Below are 26,517 nucleotides of genomic sequence, written 5' to 3'. Positions count from 1 at the left end.
TTTAAACGAGCGAAGGACCTGAATTTTGTTTATTTCTGTGACTCACACGAATGGCCGACAGATACACAAAGAGGTGCTCCCATCACTGACCGGCCACTTCGAGATGCCACTGAGGAGCTGAGGCATGTGGGGGAGGGTGACAAGGGGACCCTGCACCTGAGCCTGTGGAGGCTGCAGCCACGGGGAGAGCCACGGGGAGAGCCACGGGGGCTGAAGGGGTTGAAGGCCAAGCCCCCGCGTGAGCCAGGGTCCCCCTTGGGATCACAGTGGGCAGAATGGACTGGCCCCCCCGGGGGAGCACCGTGACCAGCGTGCTGCAGCGCCACCCACAACGTCCAGCTGCGGAAGACTCAGGGCCCTCCTCAGGCCACTGGTCTGCTTCCTGAGGGCTGGAGGGCAGGCTGGCCTCCCGCAGCTGTAGCCAGTCCCTTAGAGGAGGCCTGCCCGGCCACCCGCCCCTCCCCACGTGAGCCCAGGCAGGCTCCTCTGAAACACTTGGTGCGAATTGCCAGGAGCGGGAACTGTGCCAGAGCCCCGGGGTTCCCGGCAGTGCACGAGCTTCTCCCTCCGAGTCCCAGGGCTCCCACCTGGTGGCTGGCGCTGAGGGACACGGAGCGGCACCTGGGCACTGCCGTCCACTCAGCCAGCCCTGCTGGCCTCTCAAGGCAAGGTGAGCGTGGCATACACACAGGGCTGTGCTGACCCGTCCTGGGGCGCTCGGGAGAGAAGTGCACCCACACTCCTGGTGAGGGTCCTTGGGTGCAGCTGGACATAGGTCACCTCCTGTGGGCCTTCTGCAGCAGGGGCCTGCCACGGGGAGGCACACGTGTGGAGCGGGCACCTGGGCTTGGGCTGGGAGGAGAGGGAGTGGTGGGAGGGCTCACCTGTGTGTCCAGCTGTCCATGCCCCCTGTGCTCGGTGTCATCTGGAAGGGCAGATGAGAGGGTGGACCTCCTACACGACAGTCCTCAAACGACCCGGTCCCACCTCCCAGGTTTCGGAGCAATACGTTCTCCAGGGGACAGTAATGGCCCCAGGCAGGGTGGAGCTGGCTCCTGTCCTGCCCTGCCCCAGGCCTCCAGCTGCTCGGCTCCCGCCCCACACAGGCCGCCCTGCTCCGGTCCACTCACCTTCATCTTCCCGCTGGACGTCAGAGGCAGGGCTGGAGCTGAGGGGAAGGGAGGAGGGGTGTCATGGAAAGTCCCTGAGAGGACTCAGAGGATCTCTGAGGTTTTTACTGGGGGAGTCTGAACTGTCCTACCTCACGTCCCACACTGGGCTCTTGGTCCCACCGTCAGTCACCCCTAGGAAGGGACAATGGTCAGGCTGCAAAGGAGCAGCCAGCCCCGGCCCACAGCCCCCCCCCCCATTCACCTTCAGCCCCAGGACATACTGCGTCTGGCCCGACGATGCCCTCGGTGTCGGCATAGGCAGAGGCCCAGGAGGAGGAGGCAGAGGCCCAGGAGGACAGCAGCGGCGGCCGAGACCCCAACCACAAGGGGACTAGGTGGACCTGGGGGTTCACACACAGTGAGGATCCACCTGCACCTGCGGCACTGATCACCCCTAAACTAAACCATCCACGAAGGGTCGCTGGCCACGCGGGGACAGCAGTGAATCCTCCCCGCCAAGGCGGTCAAGCAACAGGTGAAGCCTGGCCCCCCCAGGGACAGGCGCTGTGACAGACACTCACAGCAGCACCACAGAGGCCCTGTGAGGGGAGCTGAGCCCTGAGGGCAGGGACACCCCGGTCTCCACCCTGCAGGGAGTGCTTCCCCCAGCTCAGGGGAGGAGCCCTGTGGCCCTGGACAGCACTCCACAGTGTGAGGGAGGGAGTCCCTGGACGTGAGCGCTCAGCCTGGCCAGGGCAGTGCTGGGACCTCGGAGGCCACAGAGCACCTCTAGGTCTAAGCACCCCGCCCCAGGGGGTCCACCAGCAACGGGCAGCGGTGGCTCTCGGCCTGGCTCCCTGGTGCTGGGTGGAGTGAGAGGCCAGTGCAGGGAAAGTCACAAGGACCAGGTGACAGGGCACCTTGGTGTGACAGTGTGATGTCGGAGAACTGAGGGTGTCAGGGCTGGCGGATAAGGCTGTGGGCACCAGGCAAGATGACCTGAAGGCGCCCTCCAGAGAGGGCAGGGGAGTTCTGCTTCCATGAGAGGCCGGGGAGGGGGCCTGGACACCTGTCCCTCAGGAGCTCTGCGGCTGGCCACTGGAGTCAGAGAAGGACAGCTCTTGGACGTGTGATGCAGGCCACAGGATTCTTTCTGACTAGAGCTATAAGGCTAGGAGTGTCCATGGAGAGCAACCAACTCAGCTGTCCCCACCCAGCGCTCCTGTCCCCAGAGGCCAGACGTGAACACCAGCCATCTCCATCTCCTCCTCCACTGTCCTGGACCTCTTCCTGGGGGCCGGCTGCACATGTCCACCCTAACCCAGGCCACTGTCACACTGACCAGTCACGTCAGAAGGCCCCAGCAGGGTCTCTCACCCCTCTGTGCTCGTGTCCCCTGGGTCACCCCTGGCTGGAGCATGTCCCCTCCCTGACACCTGAGAAGTCCCAGCTGCCCAGAAAGGGGAAGGCCTGGGGACTCGGCCACCGGAGCAAAGGCAGGACCTGTACCTCCCTGGCCAGCCTGCAGGGTCCTGGACATAAGTCCATCCTGGGCACCCTGCATAGATGACCATCCACTGTGTCCACCCACAAATGGCCACTCTGAGGTACAACGGCTGTCACAGCATCACACAGAAGGGGACCCAGAAATTCACCTACATGAAGAAACTTCAGAGACATTTGTAACATGTGTGTCACCAGTTAGTGACATGCTGACTGTCCCCACACAGAGAGGGACTGAGGGGAAGGGACTGCAGGAGGTAACAGGCACCAACTGACCACTCCATCGCTGGGGACTCTGGTCCATGAGCCTGGCACTAGGTCATGGAGCATCTCCCCATGGATGGGAAAGGACATCGCTGCCCCAGCCACTTACTTACATCTGCCCCAAATTGTCACAATGAATATGTAAGTGCTCAGGGTCCAGAAATCACACAGAGTGACCACGGCTAGGACCCGGTGAGGGCACCACCACACAGTGTGGGGGCCGACCTGAACGCCTCGAGACACCCCTGTCCAGGGCAAAGGCACAGCGGTCAGACACGCACTCACCTGTGACCAGGAGATCAAGGGGGTCACTGGGCAGAGACCAGAGGTGGGGTCTGTTCCTGGAGGAGAAATAGCACCTGTAGGTGCCCCCGTGGGCCAGGGTCACAGGGGACATGAGGAACGAGCTGTGGGTCTGGTGGGAGCATTTCTGGGACAGGGAGGCTGCCCTGTCTCTGCACAGAGTGAAGACGTCATAGGAATAAGTTGTGTGACAGAGCAGAGCCACCTGTCCCCCTGAGGCCACCTGGGGACCAGGCTCAGCAGTCAGGGAGGGCTTCTCCTTGTACATTCCTGGAAGAAAACAGATCCAGCTTTAAAACCACCATGAAATGGACCCTGGCTCCCCTGCTCTGGTGTCGGAGGAGGAGGATGACCAGGAGATGCTGACCTGGATGAACTTCAGGGACCAGGGGACAAAACACAAACTCCTCCCACTTTCAGGACCGAGGACAGGGGGTGGCTGTACATGGTGGGAGGCTGAGCACCCCCAGGACCTGCAGCCCCTCTCTGGGCAGCTGGGACCCCAGTCAGCACACAGGAGGGGACCCACACAGTGGGCAGAGACCCTGGGCAGGGTCTGCTCTGGGCACACGTGGGTCAGTGAGGTGGGCGGCAGAGTGTGTGGCTGGGGACAGTGTCCTTGGCTCTCCTCACCTGTCACCACCAGCTCCAGTGGGTCACTGTGTCCTGATGGGAGTCCTTCTGTCCAGTATTCACAGTGGTAAGTCCCTGTCTGGTTGTGTGTCACCTGCTGGAGGGAGAACTGGGCCACCTCTGGGGCTCCCTGTGGGTCTCTGTCACGCCACAACTTAGTTTCCACATGATACAGACGCAGCTGTGTCACCCCTGGAGGAATCCTGCAGACGATGGTCACAGCACTGCCGTGGGGAACCAGAGATCCTGGCTCCGCCCAGATGGAGGGCACCCCTGGGAGAAGCAGAAGAGCCCCGTCACCTGTGACCTGGTGTCAGGAGGGCCCCATCCAGGGCTCTGCCCCAGCCCATCCTGGGGGGCGAGAGGGGTGACCTGGGTGTGAATCCAGCCTCGCCTCCCTGAGTGGTGCCCTGGGCAGGGACCTCCACCCTCCGCCAGGAAGGAGGGTCATCTATTAGACCTAAATCGCCCTCAACAGGACGTCACCAAGCCTGTGACCCGTGACCCTCCCTGGTCCCCTGGAGCTCCACTCCAGTGTCTCCGTTGAAGAGTGGCCTCCGTCCCTGGGCTGCCTCCTGTCTTTGGCAAACTCGAGGCTTCAGAGTGTCTGGGCTCCGTCCTGCAGTCTGTCTGTCCATCCTGCTCATCCTGGCAGTGGAAAGCCCCCTGACCAGGGTCGGACCCTCACGGCTGGGGCTGGGCTTTGCTGGGGGATCCCCCAGGAGCCTGCCTGAGGAAGCCGTGGGCCCAGGTCCAGAGCAGTGACCCTGTGGACCTGAGGCTCAGACTCCGGCTGCCGGGAGGGCGGATCTGAGCATGAAGCAGAACCACAATTATTGCAAGTCCTGCCACCTTCGAGCCTCCGTGCTGGGGAGGAGCTCCCCCACAGATGAACCCTGCAGGGTCAACATGTGTGCTGGCTCAGCGTCACTGCTCCTCCGCCAGAGGTCACTGTCCCACCTGCCCAGCTTTCTCTTTATAAATGTGTGTGGGTCTTCCGTGATTCCCCCTGGCCCCTGTCTATATCCTACCTATGAGTCTCACCTGTCCACCATCAGTGAGTCACTGTCCATCATCTGTCACTATCCACCCACAGAGTCCTGTCAGTCATCATCACTAGCTATATCTGCCATCCAGGTATCTCCTGAGTATACTCACCTGACTCTTCATCTACGTAGGCACACGCACCTGCACCCTGAAACCACTCACCTGAACCCCAGACTAGTCAACCCCACTGTAAACCAGTCACAATGCAAAGGTTCAACTAATTACACCTAAATTGAACTTCTGTTCAAATCAAATGACCTCATCTGCTGGGCGAACACCCAGAATATCCAAAGCAGTCCTGAGCAGGAAGAGCAACACTGGAGTCATCCCAATACCTGATCCCAACCACGCCCAGAGCTACAGGAACAAAACTGCACCAAACTGCACAAAAACAGGCACATAGACCTGGTACAGGACAGAAGACACAGGACAGACCCACAGAGACACAGTCCCCTGATGAGGACCAAGGTGCCCAGGACACACAGGGCAGGAAAGCAGCCTTTGCCACCAAGGGTGCAGGGACAACGGGCTGTCCACATGGGGAGGAGGGAACTAGACCCGGCCTGTCACCCTGCACAGTCACTTCATGTGGACCACAGACCTGGGAATCAGACCAGGAACCTGCACCTGCTGGAGGCCCACAGAGGCTCAGGTCAGCCTCAACATCCTGGTGCAGGCCCAAGGCCTTAGCAGACCTGACCCAGGAAGTGACCCCGAATCAGGAAGTGGGGGACATCAGGAAGAGCTCAGCCCAGCAGGGGAGGCACCCTGAGGGAGAGGAGCTGCAGTCGGGGACAGGGGCAGGAGCTGGCAGAGGCCCAGAGCCACACAGGGCCCCGCTCTGCATTGTCGGAGCAAGAGGCCCTGAGCTGACCTCTCAGAGAGCAGAGGGCCAGAGCTGCCCAGGTGACCCCAGCAGAAGGACTCCACACCCAGGAAGCATCACAGCTGCCATTCTCAGGAGGAAGTGGGTCCCCGGCAAAGTCCCAGCCCTGGCCCTGAGTGTCCATGTGCATCTCTGCTGTTCCCAGGCAGATGTCTGGTTGCCAGGAGAGACACCTCAGTCAAGGCCAACCCAGAACGGAGACTGTGGACCCAGCACCTGGCAGGTCCCTGGCAGGAGTCCGAGGCTCCACTTCCCCCCCAGGCCCACCCTGCCAGACCCAGAGCTGCCCAGGGCTGAAGGGGACACTCACCTTCCTGGGCCTGGGTCCTTTGCTCCAGGAAAAGCACTGCAATCGGGGGGCCTGGTGAGAGGGCAGCGCCCGGGACCCGGGACCCCTCCCCTGAGCTCGGGCCCAGACCTGCTGCAGACGCTGGGCCGTGGCTGATCCGGCCAGCCCCTGGCCAGGACCCGGGGGGAGTCCCCAGGAGGACCAGGCCGGGCCTCTCCATCTGCACCCTCCCACCCAGCTCGTCCCCTCCGCGCTCACCTAGTCCCAGCAGCACAGAGACCCCTGTGGCCATGGCCGAGCCGGGCCCAGGTCCCCTCACACCCAGCTGGCCGCTCAGGAGCCTCATGGGACACACCCAGGGCTGGAGCCGTCCGGGCCCTGGAGCCCCTCCTCACACGATGGTGACACTGGCTGCCACCCAGGAAGGGGAGGGCTCCCGGCGCAGGACGGGCTCTGCCCTGGCCAGCACCCCTCAGGCTGGGTCTCAGTTCCTCCCAGGGTGTCCTCCTCTGGTCCTCGAGCCTCAGAGACGTGGGAGGGGTGCCCACGCCTGACCGGGGCTCGCAGCCTGCACAGGGGGAGGAGACCCCTGCTTCCTCCTAAGACTGGGGACTCTGGGTGGGCTAGGCCGACCCCACTCTGGGACTGTGCAGGAGGGGCCTGTGGGACCCAGGAGGGCGGTGACAGCCAGCCTCTCACTGCTGGGACCACACACCCAGGGACAGCCCCTGAGGAAGGAGACGGGCTTGGGTCCAGCTTCAGAGGTTCCAGGCTCTGGGCAGGGATCCGCTGCTCGGGCCTGGGGTGAGGAGGGACACGTGGTGGATGGGAGCAGAGGACGCTGTGGCTCAGGGCAGCCAGGGAGGAGACAGGAGGTGTGGGAGCCAGTCCCCTGAGGACACACCGCGTGTCCACCCAGCCAGTGCCCACCTCCCAGATGTCCACCGAGTCCTCAGGGTCCACTGCCTCCCCAGAAGCCCACCTCTGAGCGCAGGAGGCCTCGGGACACTGCAGACCCTAACGCTGGGTTTCCCTCTGCAGCCACGGTGACCCTGGGCTCCGCCTCGCCCACACAGACCACGCCTCCTGGTGGACGGCTCCAGGCCTTTCCTGAGGCCCAGCCACTGGGCAGCTGCCTCCGCCCCCCTCACTGCACACCCAAGAGTCAGTGGGCTCTGCCCATGGTCACCCTGTATCTCTGTCTTGGGGACCACCTGGTGGCTCTCTGGTGGCACCCACAGCTGGGCTCCCTGCTGCCCAGGTACACCTCTGCTGCCCCGCCAGGCGGCCAGCCATAGAGCTGGACCCACAGGAGAAGGCAGCCAGCTGACCGTGCTCCCCTTCCTGGGACGGGAGAGGATTCTAGGAAGGAAAGGGGAGAACTTGACCCCAACCCACAGCAAGTCCCCCCAAGTCCACGGAGGCAAACCCCACAGCTAAGTCCTCGCCCGCAGGAGGGGATGAGCCCTTCCTCCCTGGGCATGTGTGGGTCTGGAGATGGCTCCCAGGACAAGGGTACAAGTGTCCTCCTGTAAATGGAGGCTCCCACCACCATCTGACCCCCGCCCGAGGACCCGAGGCCAGGTGGTGCCCACCCTGTGGGAGCGGAACCAGCTGCTCCTTCTGCAGATCTGACCAGACACGCTGCTGCCCGGCCCTCGCTGGCGTGGAGACTCAGAGGACCCCAGACGCTGACGGGGTGGAAACAGGGAGCCATCTGGCTCTCGGGCTCCCTACCCCCAGCTCAGCTGCTCAGGTCGCAGACCCCAGACGCCAGGGTGAGGCTCAGGACACACTGAAGTGGACAGGATGCTCCAGGTGACCTGCAGCTCTAGGGGCTCGGGGATGGCCGTCCACCTGCAGGTCCACACATGCAGATGCACAGTTGTGAGTGCTAACGGGAATTCGGGGGGCTTTCTGGGTTCCACCTGCATGTCCACAGAGGCATGACAGATGCTGCACGGCCCCTCCAGGGACCAGTCTCACCGTCCAGTCCCCACATTGTGCCAGCTGAGGTCCCTTGCTGGACCTTCACTGCTGACTCCTTCCTGGACCCCCACCCTGCTCCCCCTTCCTCCCGGCTCACTGGCCTCCTGGCTGTGGGACACTCTTGTCCGCCCTTCCTGGAATTACAAGCCCCAAGCACCAAGTGCCACTGTGGCCCCAGGGTCCCGAGCATGTCCACACACCCTGGACGTCGATCCCGTGACCACCCTTCTCCCATCCTGGGTGCTCCTCACCAGCTTGCTGGCAGAGAGGGGGGCTCACCAAGACGTCTCCTGGGTGCAGATGTCCTGCCACCTCCCTGTCCTCCTGCCGTCCAGCTGCAGCAAGGCCCGGGCAGGTGTGGGGGGACCACGCAGGGGGTGGGTGCCCTCAGTGCTCTCACAGCCCAGCTCAGGAAGCCCCTGGGTGCAGGTGACACACGGCCACGTGGCCAGATTCAGCGGGCCTCCCCCAGAGACTCTCGTGGCTCAGCACCCACCCTGGACGTGACGAGGGGCCACATGACATATGGCCCAAGTGTCCCACAGGGCAAGAAGGTCTCTCACACCTGTGCTGACATCCTCCTCAGTCACACCTGGGACAGAGACGCTGCTGCAGTCAGGGACATTAAGTGTGACCAAAATCTCAAGGGGGTCCCTGGGCAGAGACCAGAGGCCGGGTCTGTCCCTGGAGGAGACAGAGCACCTGTAGGTGCCCCCGTGGGCCAGGCTCACAGGGGACATGAGGAACAAGCTGTGGGCCTGGTGGGAGCAGTTCTGGGGCAGGAGGCTGCTCTGTCTCTGCACAGAGTGAAGACGTCATAGGAATAAGTTGTGTGACAGAGCAGAGCCACCTGTCCCCCTGAGGCCACCAGGGACCTGGGCTGAGCAGTTGGGCAGGGCATTTCCTCATATGTTAGGAGGGAGCCGTGCCCGTGTCACCGTCCTGTGGTCTGACCTGAGAGAGGGAGGACAGAGTCAAGGGGAGTTTAACCCCAGGTCAGGAGTCACTAGGACAAAAACCAAACTTCTCTTCTTACTTTTTGTGACCCAGAATGAGAAGAATCAGTGCTGTCCCAAGAGGTGTGTCCCCGGGGACGCCAGTGGGAAGAGACGGGGGCAGAGGGAGCAGAGACGGAGGGCAGGTCTGTGCTGGGCACACCTGTGGGGCCAGCTGTCCCTCACCTGTCCACCCTCTCCAGTGGGTCACCACCCCCTGGCCAGGCTCCTTTCTTCCCATGCGCCCAGCAGGAAGCCCCCGCATGGACGGGCACCCCCTGGAGGCAGACCTCGGCCACTTCCTGGTCTCCCCGGGGGCCCTCTCTGATCTCTGCTCTATGCAGACCTAACAGTCACATCTAGGCTCTGCAGAGGAGGTCACAGAACTTCCCTGACGGTCACTGGAGCAGAGCTGAGCTCCTGAAGTCCCGAGGCCCAGGTTCCAGTCCCTTAAGACACTCCAGGGCAGCACGCTGCGTGGGTGTGGGGAAGCCACCGGGGTGTGGTCCAGCAGGCTGCGTCCTGACCCTGTGAGCAGTGAAGTCAGACCTGCTCGGCGTCAGGGCACCGACGACATCAGCCCGCCTCCCGGGTGGGCTCCCCTGGGTTCCTCACCTGCGCGGATCCTTAGTGACCAGGACATTGCAGGGCCCTCCCGAGCTTCCTGGAGTTGGTGTCGGAGCCTCTGGCTTAGCGCTCAGACTTGAGCGTCTCTTCTCTGCGTCCCACCCTCACACACACACACACACGCACACACACGCACGCTCACACGCACACCCCACTCGCTCCAGGTAACATCACCTCTTCCCCAGGGAACCTCCGCACCCATTCCTCCATACCTGCCCGAGCCCAGCCTAGCCCAGCCTGGTGACCAGCTCCTGTCCCTAGGAATCTGACTCCTCGAAGTGCCTCAGATAAGCAGATCCCTCACCAGTCCTTCACAACTGGCCTATTTCACGTAGCACACTGGCCTCGAGGCCCGTCCACACTGCCCTACTGAGGCTGGACAAGACTCTGTGATACACAAGTCCCGCAATTTCACTGACCCATCCTGCCCTCCATCAGCCCACTTGGGCTCTTAGGTGGGGTGCCAGCACCGGCCAGAGCCCTGTGGCTTGATTTTGCTAGGAGATGGGAGCAGACGTGACTTGTGCCCTCTGTGTCCCCTTGAGATCAGCACAAGACGGAGGGGGAGCTGTCCCCTTCCCTAGTGCTGAAGTCGGAGAAGGGCTGAACCGGGTTGGACCTGCGCCTGGAACGCAGCACTAAGGCCGCCTCAGGGACACGCTGTGAGAAATACGCAAGCTGCTCCGTGCCACTGAGAAGCAGGCGCTCCTCCTGACGCGTGACTGCAGCGGAGGAGGCGTGTCCCATTCACTCTGAGAGGAAGCCAGCCATGCGTGAGGCTGCCCTCTGGCAGCGGCCCCTTCCCGTGCCCCACCGACTTCAGCATGCGGCCAGGCTAGCCTGCTGCCCCCCCAGTCCACAGCCTCCCCCACTGGGGCTCGGCCCTCACAGCTGTCCTTCAAGGCACCCATCGGGTCTCTCTAACCACCCAGATGGGGACCCAGCGCTGCCCCCCACAGGCATGATCCGCTGCCATCGCGGTGGCCATCCCGTCTTTCCCTGGGGAACAAGGAGGAACGGGACATCCCGCCAGCGAGCTCTGTTCCACAGGAGGTCCACCCGCCCCGTGCACAGTTCAGCCACACCTGGGAGGAGCTGTCTGTTCCCTGCCTCCTTCCAGGGCATTAGGAAGGCGCTGTGTGGAGTCGCTGCAGGACACGCACGTGCCACTGAGTCCTGCAGCGTGACCCACACCTCAGGTCACATCTCCATGGGAGGCGTGTTCTGACTCTGACGGGAAACAGGCCACCAGGACGGGTCGTAGCCCCGGCACCGACACCCACATCCCCAAACACAGCACCACCTGAGTGAGAGGACAGGTGTGTGACACAGGAACTCTGGAGCCACAGCCAGGAGAGGAAGCAGAGCAGCAGCCCTGGCTTCATGAACAAGCCTTGTCTCTGAAGGTTGGGAGGAGCAGGGCCCCGGAGCTCGGAGTTGGAGGGTCTTATTCCGTATGAAGCTCATGAGGTGGAAAGACTAGTGGGGGAGGGGTGGACCTGTGAAGCGGGTTTGGAGATGGAGCAGACAGATTCTGGAAGGACAGCATCTCCAAGTCCCTGCGGGGGTCCCTCCCTGTACCCACGTGCCTGCTGGCCTCGGTCACATCTGTGAGGCACGTTGGTCATTCCTTGGTCTCAAGCACCCCTTTTCCTATAACCACGGGAGGCTCTACCCGCAAGCCGGCTCTGGGGGTCTCCACGGGGGCCTCTGCGTGGGCGGCACTCCCTCGTGAAACAGGGCTTCCTTCCTGGGTGTGGCGGGTGCTGGTGTTGAGAGAAGTCCACATTATGAAGGGACAGATCCTCAATTGAGGAGAATGTGTGCCAAAGTCACTAGGACGTCGCCGAGGTTGGGTGTGGCGTTAGTGTCTTTCTGACAGCGAACAGTGATGCTGAAGGAGGGTCTGGGTTTGCCGGGTCAGTGGGGCGAGGGAAAGGGACAGTGTCCACTCTTCCAGTCACTCAGTCTGCCTTTATTCCTCTTTCTGAAATGTCCTTCTCACTCGTCAGGTGTGGAGAGGGGTCTGGTCTCTCTCCCTCTTCTCCTAGCCTCCAGGGCTCCGTCAAGGGCTGCGGACTTGGATCGGAAGGCCCCACCTCTAAACCCCACAGTCAGTTAATGTCTCAAGACGGGATTGAATCCAACACAGACCAGGGAGGGAGGCAAAGAGGGACAGGGAAGTGCTAGGGAAGGCCATTGGCCAGATTACGTCGTATCCATGTCTGAGTCTGTGACAATGACTCCCACCATTACATAGGATGTGATGTGCCAATTAAAACATTAAACAAGAATAAGTGTCGACAATGAAGGCTTGGGAGACCCACTCCAATCCCACCCCAGCCACGGCACCCCGGCACGACGTCCCAGCGCACCCCACCCAGTGGTGCCCACAAACAGGACCAGTCATCCTAACGTCACATCAGCTGGTTCCTCCGTGTTTATGACGGGATGCTCTCGGTGGCTGGTGGACATCAGGTCACAGTGGTGACAGACCATACCCGGGAGCTCAGGGTTGCCGCAGTCTGGCTGGGCACAATCAGGAGCCACTTGTCAAAAGAAACTAACTTTATTTTTAGAACCACACACGCCAAACAAAACAGCCTCTCAGGAAAAACCCTCAGAGCCTCAACTGCCACCACCGGCTTTCCACAAGCCTGTCTCTCCCACACAAGCTTCTCTCCACCTCCCACAATCCTCCTGCTCTTGAGGCCGATTGGCTGGGTCATGTGGGCGGAGCCAAAAAAGTCCCCCAATGAGCAGCTCCGTGGTCTGAAAGGGCAGGGAAACAGTCCAATGAGCATCACCGCAGAGGAGCCAATCAGCTAGATGTTGCTGGGGCCGAGGAGCCAATCAGCTAGATGTTGCTGGGGCCGCTGTGAGCCAATCATCAGCCAGCAGCTGGAAGTTTGCTGGCAGCTGGAAGTTTGCTGGGGCCCCTTCGGCTGTGGCTCTCAACACAGGGTGGAGAAGAATGTCCATTGAGAGTTGAGGGGAGGCCACTGGGTGGTTTAGTGACCTCCATCTCTGTTGAAGGTCACTCCGTCCATTGGAAAATGGGCTGCAAATGAGGCAAACACTTCATGGAAGGAGACAGAGGGCACCTTGGTCCCCACACTCCCCGTGAGCCCCGAGGGACTGACACAGGTTCCATAAGGGCTCAGCGTGTCTGTCCACAGCAACAACAAACCCAGCCCTCCTCCCAGCACCTCCCAGCACTGGTGGACCACATGGAGGGAAGACCACCACCACTGGATCTTATCTGAGCCAAAGGATCTGGGCACTAATGGCTTGTATTCCCCAAAACTCAATTATCATGGCCACTCTTTACAAAAAAAAAAAAATAGCTTGGGCCTTGGGCCTGGGGCCTTGGGGCCCCTGGAGGAGGCCCTGGTGCTGTGACACTGTGTCCCCACCCTCCCGCCCTCCCTCCCAGGCTCCACAGCTGAGCCTCTGGGCCCTGCTCTCCTCGCCCTGCCCCTCCTCCATGGGTGTGAGGGGGACAGGAGGTCACTAAGCCCACGGGAGGAAGGCCCACCTGGACTGGGGAGGCAGAAGCCGGGGCATCACACAACAGGGACGTGGCCTGGTCTGCGCCCTCCCTGGGCTCCTGTGCACAGGTTATCAAGCAAAAGGCCTTGTCCCCAGCACCGCAGCCTCGTCTCGACAGTGACCACACAGTAGCTCCCACACCTGAGGCCAAGTTCTCACTGACCTCGAGCAAGTGCCGTTTCGGGGTCCACTCAGCGTCCCAGCCAACAGAGCACAGAGTGTGAATGGAGAGGCGGGTGTCCCTCCGCCCACAGCGAGGACTGGGCACATCTGTCAGCACCACCAAAACAACAAACCAGATGTCCGCAGCCGAGACCACAGCTGCCCAGGACCACAGCTGCCCAGGACCTCAGCTGCCCAGGACCCCAGCTGGTGACCTCGGCTCCCAAACGACTCTGGTTCCCTCCCGTGCTCGTGTCCTGGCCAGAACCCTGGGGGCTGCGACAACAGGAGTCTACTCTGGTGGTTCTGGAGACGGGCAGTGTGAAGTCGCTGGCCAGCCTGGCCACATTCCCCGCATCTCCTCTCAGTGACCAGGTCACCTCCCTCCGCTCAGCTCAGCGGGCTCTGGATGGGCTGCACCTGAGCCGTGGGTTAGCAGGGTCACTCAGCCTGTAACACTCAGGCAGCCTGAGACCCCGATGTAAGGAGGACGGTGCAGGGGGCAGGGGGGCCCAGGGACAGGCAGCGGTAATGCTTTGGTGACTGAACATTTGAAACAGTAACTGAAAGATGTAAAAAGGTGTGTTGGCTCAGGGCACCCTGCTCCAGCCATTCTGACCCACGCCGTTGGACAGGTGCCCTGCATTGGGCAACCCACTCTCGGTGCCCCAGCCACCCCCACACCTGGCACACCGGGGCTGAGTAGCAGGCTCCCCCTCTGCAGGAGGGTGGACTCTGCTGCCAGAGTCCAGCGAGGGCAAAGGGAGACGGTACCAGAGAGGTCGAAGCAAAAGCAGGGATGGAATTGCCCGAGGGACTGGATTTCGGTTGTGACAAAGGAAAGAAAAACCAGGAGAACCCAGTGTGGTGTCCACCTGAGCGGCTGGGACAGGGCGTGGCTGCTGTGGGGCTGGGAAACCCGGAGGAGGGGATGCCCAGGCGGGACCAGTGGTGCGCCCTGGGCAGGCGAGGCTGGGGAACTCCCCACCTGGGGGAAGCACCCGGCAGGACGTGCCATGCCACACGGAGGCCGCAGCTGGCGGCTGGTCCTCACCCAAACAGTCGTGTGTGGAGGTCACAGGCAAACAGGCAGGAGGGGTCTTTGTAGGTTTTAGAACTGGATTCTAGCCAGGGTGGCACGACTCAGTCAGTTTGCCTGAAGTGGGTGGATCCCCTTGGTGCAGTGAATTTGTGTCAGTTATTAAAGGACGCTGCCGCAGAGCCGTGGGGTGGCCTGAAGCAGGTCTCCAGCAGGTGGCAGTGTTGGACGTACCAAGTGGAGCTGCCAGAAACCCACACAGGCTGCGAGGTGGGCGGGCAGGGCACCCGGGCAGCAATCCACCGCGCAGCGCTGCCCCTGGCCCTGACAGGAGGAGCTGGGGTCACAATCTGAAAATGGCTCATTGAAATTGGGAGTGGGCAAAGGGAAGGGCTATAGTTAAAATGGCTACAATTTGATCTTACTTCCCAATTAAGGCTGAATACTACATGCTGAAAATGGACACCCGGACTTCTATTTCTCACAAGCAGGATCTGGGGACACAGGGGTACACTTTTAGGGGCTCGCCAGAGCCCTTCTGTGGGGGCCTGTGACCTGGCCAGCAACCTGAGTGCGCCAGGGTCACAAAGGAACTGCTCACGGAGCCCTGTGGCTGAGAGCCACCAAGCTCCATACTGCCCTCTGGTGCCCGTGCGTGGAACCGCAGAGCCAGGCCTCGTGAGTGCAAGACAGGCTTTGAGAGGAGACCAGGATACTCAGGGCTTAAAACTCCAAGCCTAGTGCCAATAAATAAATAAATAAATAAATAAATAAATACCCCAAGCCTGCCATGTCCACGGGGATGGCCATGGCTTTAAAATGCATATTTAACAGTTCCACGTCTTTGCTGTTCCTGTGTGTTTGGGGGCTTTGGTCCCTTTCCTGCAGTTATCATGAAATACCCGACGGTGTGCTGTGGTCCCTCCGGTCTGATCTGCACAGGTGCTGAAATACCACACTGTGTCGGGTAAATATGAGCGCTTATCATGCGTTGGTCGAAATTATTTGAATGTTTAAGGAGATGGAAATGTTAACTACCCGGATTTGATCAGCACACACAGTGTATATGAAGTTGTCACATAGTACTCTATAAACTTGTACGACTAAAACAATAGTTAGAAAATATATACATAAGTTCTTTAAAGACAGCAGCAACGCAGCCCATGTTGGTGGAGGCCTGACCTCTCCTACGGGGACATGGCAGGGCTATGTCCCTGCTCCCGTGTATCTGCAATGCCTTCTTGGACATACGGCCCCTGGGTGTGAACACAAGCACATTTGAAATGTCACTGCACATTTGTGACATCCTTTCAGCACCAGGTCTCCTTTCTCTTAGGTGCGTTTCCAAGAAAGCCCCTGTTCTCTGCCCACCCAGGTCCCCTGGTAACTCTGGGAGACGAGGGGAACCTCCATTGTGAGTCAGACTTGGGGACTCTATTTCTGTCCCAACAGCAAGAGGAAGCCCCCACTCCAGACTGTGGTCAACTGAAAGATAAGGAACCCTTCCCCTGGGCTGTCTCCACGGACCTGCCAGTTCTGACCGTTTCCTTCTCAAGGAGTCGTTCGAAGCGTGGCCACTCCTGACTGGCCTCTTCCACCAGGGTTCTCAGGGTGCCCGTCCTGTGGCGTGTTCCGTCCCTCTTTTTTAATTGGGGTAAAATGCACATCACATACAATGTGCACGTCGCCATTTCCACCAAACACACTCCCGCTGCCCAGCAACCGTCTCCACCGTCCACCTCCAGGACCATTTTCATCTCACAAAGCTGAAACTCTGGGCTGGGGTGTGGCTCGGTGGTAGGGCGCTTTCCCTGCGTGTGCATGCCCCGGGTTCCGTCCCCAGCACCACGAAAAGCACCCTGAAAACTCACCCATCCAAAAACCCCCACTCACCCCTCCAGTCATGGGCCCACCATCCTTCCTGTGGTCTCTGTGGTCTCTTTTCCTTTCTGTGACTGGCTCGTGTCACTTAGCATAACCCCTCAAAGCCCACCCCCCTGTAGCGTACAGCAGGGTCTTCTCCCTTTCTAAGGCGGAACATTCCCTCACGCATCTCTACCACATTTTGCTCATCCATCATCTGTAGTAGACATTTGGTTGTTCCCGTCTTTGGGTGTCCTGAGTGTCGTGCTATGAACGAGGGTGTAGGAATACCTCTTTGATATCTGCCTTCAGTTGGTCTGTACATATGACTAGAAGTGGAATTGCTGTACTATGAGCTACGGCTACCTCCCATTTTATTTTTTATCTTGAAACAGGGTCTCTGTAAGTTTCCCAGGCTGGCCTTGAACTTGTGATCCTCCTGCCTCCGTCTCTGGGGTAGCCGGAATTACAGATGTGCACCACCATACCTGGCCTTTAATTCCATTCTGAATTTTTTGAGGAAAGTTTTATTTCTTTTCATTGTCTAATAACATAGCTGTATGGATATGTTGAAATTTGTTTCCTTATTCAACTGATGCAATCAAATGTTAATTGACAGTGAGGCTATTGTGAATTATTGCTACTTTCTGGCTATTATAAATGATGTACTATGAACTTTCACAGAAATCAAGACAGTGCAGTTTTAGTAAAAAGATGATCACAGACCTAGAAAGAACAGAGACCCCAGAGACTAACACAAATATGACCACTTATTTTTTTGACAAAGGAGCCAAAAAAATTCAATGGAAAATGGAGAATTTACTTAGCAAATGGGATTAAAGAATTGGATGACCATATGCAATAAAATAACTTAAACTCAAATCCCACACCTCCTACAAAAATCAACTCAAGGTGGGTCTCTTTCCACTGATCTTTGTCTTCTTCCATTTCTTTCATTAGTTTTGTAATCATCAGAGCACAGATTTTTCACTTCCTGGTTAATTTAGTCTTGAGTATTTTTGATGCCATCACAAATGGGATTGTCTTCTTGCTTTCCTTTTAGGATAAGTTGTTCTTTGTGTAAAGCAATGAAGCTGAATTTTGCAGGCTGAGGGCTTGCGGTCTTTGGAGTTTCCGACATGTGCATTGCATCATCTGCAATAGAGATAGCTTCAGTTCCTCTGTGATTTATGTGCCTTGTTTCTTTTTCTTGTCCGATTGCTCTTGTGGGATAGAGGGGCCTCCTCGTCTTGCTCCTGATCTCCAGGGGAGAGCATCCAGTCTCCCACCGTGCGGAATGTTCTTTTATCAAGCTGCAGGATGCCTTCTGTTCCTAGCTTGCTGGTACTTTCTTTCATCGTGAATAAGTGCTGGGTTTTGTCACACACCTTCTCTACATCAGTTGATAAGATCGTGTGGCTTGTATTACAGGGTCCTCAGGGAATCTGAACCCATAGGGTACGGAGAGATTTGTCATGAGGAATTGGCTCAGGCATGATGGAGACTGAGAAGCGCCATCATCTACCTTCTGCCCCTGGAGACCTGGGACGACCAGTGGTGTGACTTGCCCAGGTCCAGGGGTCTGAGAGCCGGGAGGTGATGAGCCAGGATGCTCCAGATCCAGCAGAGAGGCAGCAGGAAAGGCAGGACTGCCCTTTCCTCTGCCTCTTGCCCCACTCGGGCCCTCCATGGACGGGATGATGCCCACCCCTGGGAGGGTCCGTGGATAAGTGACAGACCCACCCAGAGTGAGGCTCCTGTGAGCACCAATGGCCCAGGAGGCCCACGCAGCGTCACCGTCACAGGACTCTGTCCCCGTCTGGCAATGCAGGGGGCCTCTCGACTGCTCCCCGGGGGTCCCTCCTGCTGAGCCAGGCCTCCACCAGGAACCCCAGCAGGATCAGCAGGGTGACACCAGCCAGGCTCAGCCTGAGCATGTTCACCTTGAAGGAATTCCAGGCAGCAGACCCTGCGAGAAGAAATGGGTGGGGTGGGGGTCCAGGATGGAGAATCACACCCCAGAAACACACACAGAGCGGACTGTGAGCCCAGCCAGCTGCCCAGGGACCTGAGGTCCCGGTTCCCGGGTGTGTGTGGCTACGCAGGTGGCCCCTTGCACAAGGGCACCTGGCAGAGGTGGTGAGGAGGTGCTGAAGTCTGGCCCAAACCCCTGCTGGCCACCTGCCTGTCTGAAGGACTGGGCCCCAGATAAGTCACAGGAACTAGGGGACCACCTTCTCCAGGGCTGGTCTGCCAAGGCCATCTCCTCTGTTTTTTTGAGGGGCTGCTACCCCCACAGGACCCTGCCCTGTCCCCAGAGGCTCTGGGTCACCCCCTCAGCACTGGGCAAGTGGACAACGCTTGATCCTGCAGAGAAGGTGGCCCGTGGGGCTCACCTCGTCCTGAGAGCCTCAGGGGCTCACTGGGGTCTGACCACAGCGAGGGGAAGGAGCTTAGAGAACCGTAGCATCTGTAGGTGGCCCCGCGGGCCTGCTCGCTGGCGTCCAGGGTGAAGTTGGCCTGGAAGAACCCGCGTTTATACTGAGATCTGAGGCGCTGGGTGGCGTTGGCACTGCCCTCCTGGGACAGAAGGAACAGGTCGAACCACATCTCTGAGCGGCACTGCAGGGTCGTCATATGCTGGGGTGCCCCAGAGGGGCCCTGAACAGCCAAGAGCTGAGGCTTTTTGTATATTCCTAGAGGGAGAAAGCCACAGTGGGTGCCGGTGTGGCCTTCCCTTCACCCTGAAAGCCACCCCACACACTCTGTTCCACCCACACACACTCTGTTCCACCCACACTGTCATCCCTTCTCTGTATGGAAATCCACCCTCCTGACCTTTCCCACACCGTCCCCTCTGCCTGGCCGCCCTTCCCTGAATGCTCAGTGACCACCTTGCATGGGGTCTTTTCTACCAAGGCTCTGAAACACCCTGCCCTCCAACCCGAGGGCCTGGCCCTGCCTGGCTTTCCTTCCTGGGCCTCACCACCAGGTGGCACGGACTGTCAACAGCTGGCCACTCGCGGCTCCCTTCTGCAGCAGGGGAAAAACTCATTCGAGATCCCAAGTTCACACCCTGTTCAAAAACCAACTTAAAATGGACTAAGGAGCTAAATTTCAAAAAGAACCTTTGAAAGCCTTAGTAGAAATGAGAATGTCTTCACGGTGCCATGTGTGCTGTGGAAAGTTCCAGAACAAGTGGCCTGTTTTCCTGGAAACTGCCAGGTGGTAATCTTTAAGCTTCACAGGCCTGGTGAGCTCTGCCGCCACCTCTCAGCTCTGCCCTCGTAGCAAGAAAGCAGCCAACCACACGTGGCCACCTCTCAGCTCTCGACCACGCGTGGCCACCTCTCAGCTCTCGACCACGCGTGGCCAGGTTCCACTAACGCTCGGCCCATGGGAACAGAGCGTGCGTTCCATATAACTCACACTTGGCACCCGTGTTATTCTCTATGTCTTGGGCCTTTTTCCAACCAGGTGTGGCTCGGGGGTAGAGCACATGCTTGCTGTGCACCAGGCCCTGAGCTCAATTCCCATAACCCACATGAAAAGGCACGAAGGACATTCGGTGCCCAGGCTGCGCAGACGGTGGGTGGACCTGGCCCCGGGCTGTGCTGGGCGCAGTCCAAAGTCACTGGATGGCGATGGACGAGACAGCGAGATATGAACCCACAACTCTGAGACACAAGACAACGATACCCTGTTTGTAAAGCCAGGGCCTGAAAGGCACAGGTGGTGGGCTGCAGGTGCCGGCTTCTGCAGGCTGAGTCCCTGAGGGCCAGGGGACAAGAGGGCCCAGATGCGGGCTGAGCACAGGATCCCAGCCGCTGAGCATTAGTAACAAACACCCGCAGCGTCCACAGCGGTCCCTGCGCCCTGAGCCGGGTGAGGGCGCCAGCAGGATGGCTCGCGGAGCCTCACCAGGGGAGGAGAACCCCGAGCGAGCGGGCATGTTGTGGGGTGGAAGGGAGAGGGGAGGGTCAAAGCACACCCCAGGCCTGCACTGAGCAGTCCAGCCCCAGAAGCGCCCACGAGAAGGGAGGAAGGGGCCCCGGGTTCGAAGGACTCTTGGTGAGCTGAGCGCAAAGTCCTCGTTCGCGTCCACAAAACGTGTCACTAGGCAGAGGGCCGGATCATTGTCCTGTGCCTCCACCCACCAGCGGCCAGCAGGGAGACCACCCTGCCCAGCCTGATGCTTCTTAGGGCCCACAGCACACCCTTCAGATCCAAGCCAGCCAGAGCCCCGGCGGCCAGCACTCCTCCTGGGCATCGCCCCTCAGGTGGCAGCCCTCGGCCCCTCCCCGAGAGCCAGCAGCCCCACACCAGAGCCGCTGAGCCCACTCTAACCACCACCCCACACCGCTGCCCTGCCCTCCCGGCTCTGCCTCCTCTTGGCCCGGCATCTGGGCAAGCTCCGGGCCTTGGCCCTGCCTCTCCCTGGCCACCGGCTCCTGATCTGTGGCCTCACAACACGTAAGTAATAATGAGACCCCCATTTTACAGCAGCCAGCACCACCCAGCCAAGATCAGCGGGTAGGGGGAGGGTAGAGGTGTCCAACAAAGGTTGGGAGGCCACGTTGTCCCCAGGCCAGTCTCCTGGGGCCTCGCAGCTGGGCAGGGGCCGGTTCACAGTGCAGGAGTGAGCGGGTGGTGAGACTGCTCAGGGACCAGCCACCATCCCTCCTTACACCCGCCCCCCCAGGGCTGCCCAGTGCCCTGGGGAGCCAGGTTCCCACGGGCACTGGACAGAGCTTCCTCACCTGTGACCATCAGCTCCAGGAGGTTGCTGGGAGCTGACCACCCGTGGAGGGAGGTGTTGACAGAGCCGTAGCATCTGTAGGTCCCCCCGTGGGCCCGGGTGGCAGGGGATAAGAGGAACTTTCCCTGGCCGCCTTGGATGGAGCCTGCAGGCAAGGCCAGTTCTGCTCCCTTGGACAGAAGGAACACGTCATAGGCGCTTGGTAAGTGACAGTGAAGGGTCACGCTGCCTCCTAAAGCCACCATGGGGCCAGGCTGGACCGAGAGGGTGGGTTTGTCCTTGGAGACACCTGGCGGGAAAGAACCCTGGTGTTACAAGGAGCACGAGGAGCCACGAGGAGCCACAGAAGCCACAGGCTCCCATCAAGGCCGAGAGGAGAGTTGGGTTGCAGAGCCTGGGCTGGCCTCTTGTCTCCACCAGGACGACGGCCATGGCACGGCCCTGCCCAAGACCCCAGAAGGCAGGTGAACCAAGCCCAGGCCCCCAGGGTCTCTGTGGCTGGTGCGGGGAGGGGTCCATTCATCACCTTTCTGTCTTTTTTTAATGGAGGTGAAATTCCCATAACGTAAAATCGACCATTTCAAAGTGAATGATTCAGAAGCATTTAGCACGTGTACAAAACCGGGCCGTCGCCTCCTCTCTCCAGTTCCAACAGAGGAACCCTGTGCCCTGAAAGCTGTCACCGGGGCACACCCTGCCCCTGCTGTGACCACTCGTCTGCTTTCCGCCTCTGTGGACTCGTCCACCTGGGAGTTTCATGTGGACTGAACCAGGCAGCGCGCTGTCTTTTGTGTCTGGCTGCTTCCACCAGCGCTGACGTCACCGAGGTGCCGCTACGTTGCGCAACGTGTCAGTGTGCAGTTCTCTAGTGGCCAAGTGACAATCCATGGTGTGATAGGCCACAGGTTGCTTCTCCACTCAGTCCACAGAGGGACACTTGGGTTGTTTCCACCCTTTGGAAACCTGCCCTGGTGACCACGCAGCGTGTGGCCTCGTGAGTCCCTGGGGAACACGTGGCCTGTGGCCGTGTGGGTCCCTGGTGACCACGCGGCATGTGGCCGTGTGAATCCCTACTTCAATTCTTCGAGGCCACACCGGCATTTTCTTCTCTCACACACTCCAGGTGATGCTGACGCTGCCGTCCATGCTGTGACGCTAACAGGGCCACAGTGGCCCAGGAGACTCCCTGAGCTTCTCTTCATTTGCCCAGGACCCAGATTCTGGCCCTGTTCTGGGGTGGGGCTGAGCGATCAGGTGACCAGTGGGGGACGGCAGTGAGCACAGCGGAGGGCGGGGGTGGACAGAGGAGGACAGGGCCCGGAGGGACAACGGGAGGGGCCCTCACCCACGACCAGCAGCTCCAGAGGGTCACTCCTCTCGGACCAGCTGTCCTGCGTCTTGTACTGACAGACATACGTCCCCGAGTGGCTGGGCGTGGCACGCTGGAGGGAGAACGCGGCCTCCGCCTGGGCGTCTCCCGGGCTTTCTGCAGCCCACACGCGGGAGCCTCCCACTTGCTGCAGACGCTGCCGAGCTGCCCCAGGAGGACCTCTGCAGAAGATGGACACAGGGCTCCCCTGGGGGACCACCGGACCTGGCACCGCCCAGATGGAGGGCTTGGGGAGAGACCCTGGAAGGGAGACAGAACCGAGACAGAAGGTCCAGACGCCAGGAAGCCCCTCTTCGTGCTCGCCTGAGAGGCCCAGGAGCCCAGGGAGTGAGCTCTCCCCGTCCACTTCCTGTCCACGGCCTTGGCCACGTCTCAACAGGGACGAGGCAGACCCTGCATGCACCAGTGGGGTTTGCCTCAGCCCCGTCCCCGACCCTGCCCTGCCCCACCCCACTCCCACCCCCCGCTCCCCGGTTCCCCAGCCCCGTCCCCCACCAAGCACTGCCCTGCCCCTGGCTCCACAAGCTCTGGCCCACCTCATCCGCCCCTGGACGCTCTTTCTCTATCTCTGCACTCTCTTCTGCCCAACCTCCAAGTTGTGTAGCAGCTCAAAAACTGTCCTCAGACCGCAGCTGGGCACTCTCCTGGCCCCCATGTGGTCTCCCTGGTTCCTGGGTTTCAACCCATCTCTAGGCTGGTGAGTCACAGCTTATATCCAGTCCCAGACTCGTGCCCTAAACTCAAGACTCATGCCACCGACCCGGTGCATCTCACTAGTGGGTGTCTAACAACATCTCAGACCATCAGGCCAGAGCTCCTGCTGGGGCCGACCCACCCTGACGGCCACCGGATACAGCCCCAGGTCCCCTTCAAGGAAAGGCCTGTCACCCTGGCTGCTGGGGAGATGTCAGCCCTTCTGGGGAGAGCCACCTCTCCCAGGTCCCCTGCATCCAGCGACCCAGACACTTCATCCCAGTGCAAGACACGGTGACGGGCCACCAGCTCCTGAAGGGTCAGCAAAGGCCGTGCTGAGCAGGCATCTCACCTGGCCCCGCCTCTGTGTACTACACGTGTCCCTGAAAAGCCATCTGTGAGCTGATCCCCAGCAGGACGGCAGGGAGATGGGTGTAGGGAGGTAACCGGGGCGGGAGGACAGCCCCTTCATGGAAGGAGTGATTCCCTTGGGGAAGACACGGGGACAGCTTGCTTCTCTCTCCTCTCCACCCACAGGCAAGGAGGAGCCCCCGCCAGACCACAGACCCCCAAGCCAACGCTGGCCATCAGTCCACCTCGGCCTTTCTCCCTGACCCAGAACCGACAGGGCTCTTCCAGCCAGTGGTGGCCAGCGCCCGCGCCCTCTGTCTGGGATGATCAGTCACCACCCAGTCAGCCTCCTGGGCCAGCCGCGGCCAGCGTCTCCGTTGCCCACCCAGTGCAGAGCAGTCCTTGTTAACACACCCACCAGATCCTGTCCCCACTCTGCCACCGGCCTCCAGGGCCTCCCTGTCTTGAGCAGTGTACAGGTCAGAGCACTTGATGGTGTGCAGGGTCCCCCCCAAGGAGGCGGCCACCTGAGACACGGCCCCCTCATCCCAGAGCCTGCTTAGTGCCCAAGCAGAGGAACCCAAAGTCCACGTGTGCGAGCCCTTCCCACACCACTGCCCAAGGCCACCGTCGTGACAGAGGCATGTGCCCGTGGCAGCAGGGGAGGGACCCCGCAGCATGTTTGGGGCCTGTGGGCCGGGAGTCCCGGGCTCCTGGTGAGACCCCGAGGTAGGAGGAGAGACAGCCCTCGGCCACGCGGGCCTTTCCCCAGGGAGGGGAAGGCCAGGGGAGACTAGAAGGGCCCTCCCTCTCACAGTGGTGCCATTGCCCCAGCCATGGGCAGCACCGGCCCCTGGCACAGCCGTGCCATGTGCCGCCGCTCCTCTCCCGGGACCTGTCCCCAGCTCGCTGTGTGGCCTGCTGCTGCATCTTCAGGGACCACGTCCTGGGCGCCCCGTTCAGAGGTGCTGGCTCCACCCCTAGGCTCACCAGCGCCTCCCCCACGGCGCCCCTCTCCACAGCAGCAACACTGACCACAGCCTGGGCTGTCTCCTGGACGCCGTCTCCTGGACGCCGTCTCCTGGACACCGTCTCCCAGGACCAGGCTCCCCGCAGGAAAGCGCTTGGTCCTGGACTCCCTCGCACACTCGCAGGTATAAAGGTGGAGACTCTGTCGCTCGGTGCTGAGGACCTCGTTGGGATAAAGCAAACCAAGGAGGACAGGTGCATGGGATGGGCTCAACACAGTGCCCAGAACGTGACCGACTCTCCGTAAAAGCTACCTGCAATGACAGTGACCAGCTGACATGCCAAACGAACATCCACGGGAGAAGCAGGAGAGGACTCATCTCGGAGCCAGTCTTCAGAGGCCTGGCCACGGGCCGGCCGCACCAAGGTCACTACACGCTCCCAAGGAGGCTCCGTGCTCCTGGGTGGACGGTCTCCGTGTGTCTCCTGAGGGCTGGTGGCTTCCCAGTCCTGCTCTGAACAGCGAGCCAGGCGCTCAGTCCTGGGTGTGTGCACGCGTGTGTCCCCGGGGAGGGAACCCAGGGGTGCTCTCCCACTGAGCCACATCCCGGCCCTTTTTATTTTCTATTTTGAGGCAGGGTCTTGCCGAGTGGCCTAGACATGCCCAGTCACCGGGATGACGGGCACGGCCACCACGTGATCATTGTGTTCTAAACACTTTATTGTGAACTCAACAGCACCCTCACGCTTGCCGTCACCACCCCCAAAATGGAGAGGACCGGCTCCAACAACTGAGACCCAACACCTCCAGAGACACCCTGGCACGCTGCCCCAAAGAACACCCCGGAAAGGCAGCACCTGTGTCCGGTGGCTTTCATGTTGGTCAGTTCCAGCCACACTTCCTGATGTTTGCCTGAGCCCAGGACACAGCACAGTGACACGTCTGCAGTGTTCACAGTCCCCGACAACTGGCTTTAAAAACGAAGCACGCTGGGCACGTTGGCCCACCCCTGTGACCCCAGCAGCTTGGGAAGTGAGACAGGAGGAGCCCGAGTTCAAAGTCAGCCTCAGCAACTCAGCAAGACCCTGTCTCAGAATTTAAAATGGAAGCCTCATCCCAGCAAACCGGAGACACCATGGGTGACACAGAACAGCAGCCCCCACCAGACGGGACACGCCCTGGGCTGCAGCCCTGTGGTGACCCTGAGGTCCTGGCCCTTTCTGTCACTGCCATTCCATCCCAGACCCCATTCCCTACAGCCTGATTTCCAGAGCTGAGGGACAGGGTTACAAGCACCACCAGGACACTGTGACCACCAGGTGGCACCTGCCACCATGGAAACGCAGGACTGGACTCCAGGCAGAGCGGGTTGCTGAGCGCAGGGGCTTGCAGAGGGTAGAGGCGCAACTTTCACCTATGTCTGGCCTCGGGCCTGCACCCCCTTAGGCGAGTGTCTCCGAGTCCCGAGGAGCCGTCTGGGCGAAGCCCTGCACTTCCCTATTTGCTGTGTCGGCCTCAGTCTTGCTGCCCCCGAACTCACTGGGGTGTGGCCCTGCTTCAGGAGGGAGGGGGTCTCCTCCGCGTCTTGACCAGGCACTGCCCACGTGACGGCAAGGACACAGAGGGCAGCACGCCTGACTAGCCAGAGCTGTCTGGAGAGAAGAAGAGCCCAGGGAGCCTGGGAGGTGGACTCACCGTGCTGGGCCTGGATTCCAGGGCTCAGAGACAGTCCTGGGAGAGAGAGAGAAGAGAGGGGCTTCCTCCTCAGGCCCCGCTCACAGCCCAGACTAGTCTGGACACCAGGGCCTCTGGGGCCAGGCCTGCAGCCGGAGCAGGAGACGGCTGGCCACTTGGGCAGGACCAGAGACCAGATCTGAGGTGGCCACCCTCCCATCTCCCACCCCTGTCCCTCCCAGAACTCACCGAGGTAGAACAGCGTGGTGAGGGTGCTGGCCATGGCTCTGCTGGGCCCAGCAGACAACAGGACAGCCCAGAAGGACGGATGGCGGGTCTGCGGGAAGAGGCTTTGTGCCTGGATGTCACATGAGGCCTTCACAGGAAGGCACACTGGTGGCCCCAGCCCCACCCTC

The 26,517-nt window shown here is 60.4% G+C and overlaps 1 protein-coding gene across 1 annotated transcript; it reads right to left on the bottom strand.

Annotated features, from left to right (window-relative positions):
• LOC114079811 (leukocyte immunoglobulin-like receptor subfamily A member 6) lies at positions 1-26,517 on the bottom strand. The gene is made up of 15 exons (XM_071604909.1): positions 26,351-26,517; positions 26,123-26,158; positions 22,369-22,653; positions 21,025-21,312; positions 18,661-18,960; positions 18,066-18,233; positions 6,296-6,424; positions 6,059-6,109; positions 3,816-4,088; positions 3,165-3,452; positions 1,394-1,513; positions 1,262-1,304; positions 1,131-1,168; positions 885-925; positions 1-807 (listed from the first exon to the last, which is right to left on the bottom strand). The coding sequence occupies exons 1-15, from the start codon at positions 26,382-26,384 to the stop codon at positions 661-663; spliced, it is 2,241 nt and encodes a 746-aa protein (XP_071461010.1). The 5' UTR covers positions 26,385-26,517; the 3' UTR covers positions 1-660.

This window comes from Marmota flaviventris, chromosome 18 (genome assembly GCF_047511675.1).
Source record: "Marmota flaviventris isolate mMarFla1 chromosome 18, mMarFla1.hap1, whole genome shotgun sequence".
Classification (NCBI taxonomy): domain Eukaryota; kingdom Metazoa; phylum Chordata; class Mammalia; order Rodentia; family Sciuridae; genus Marmota; species Marmota flaviventris.
The sequence above is the reverse complement of the archived record's forward strand: the minus strand, read 5'-3'. Positions and strand labels throughout refer to the sequence as shown.

Excerpts from the sequence above, each read along its gene's own strand:
- LOC114079811 (XM_071604909.1), bottom strand. The coding sequence starts at position 26,384 with ATGGCCAGCACCCTCACCACGCTGTTCTACCTCG. Across the intron at positions 18,961-21,024 it reads CCTGGAGCTGATGGTCACAG|GAATATACAAAAAGCCTCAG; the intron begins GTGAGGAAGCTC and ends TTCTCCCTCTAG. Across the intron at positions 4,089-6,058 it reads AAGGACCCAGGCCCAGGAAG|GGGTGCCCTCCATCTGGGCG; the intron begins GTGAGTGTCCCC and ends TGCTTCTCCCAG.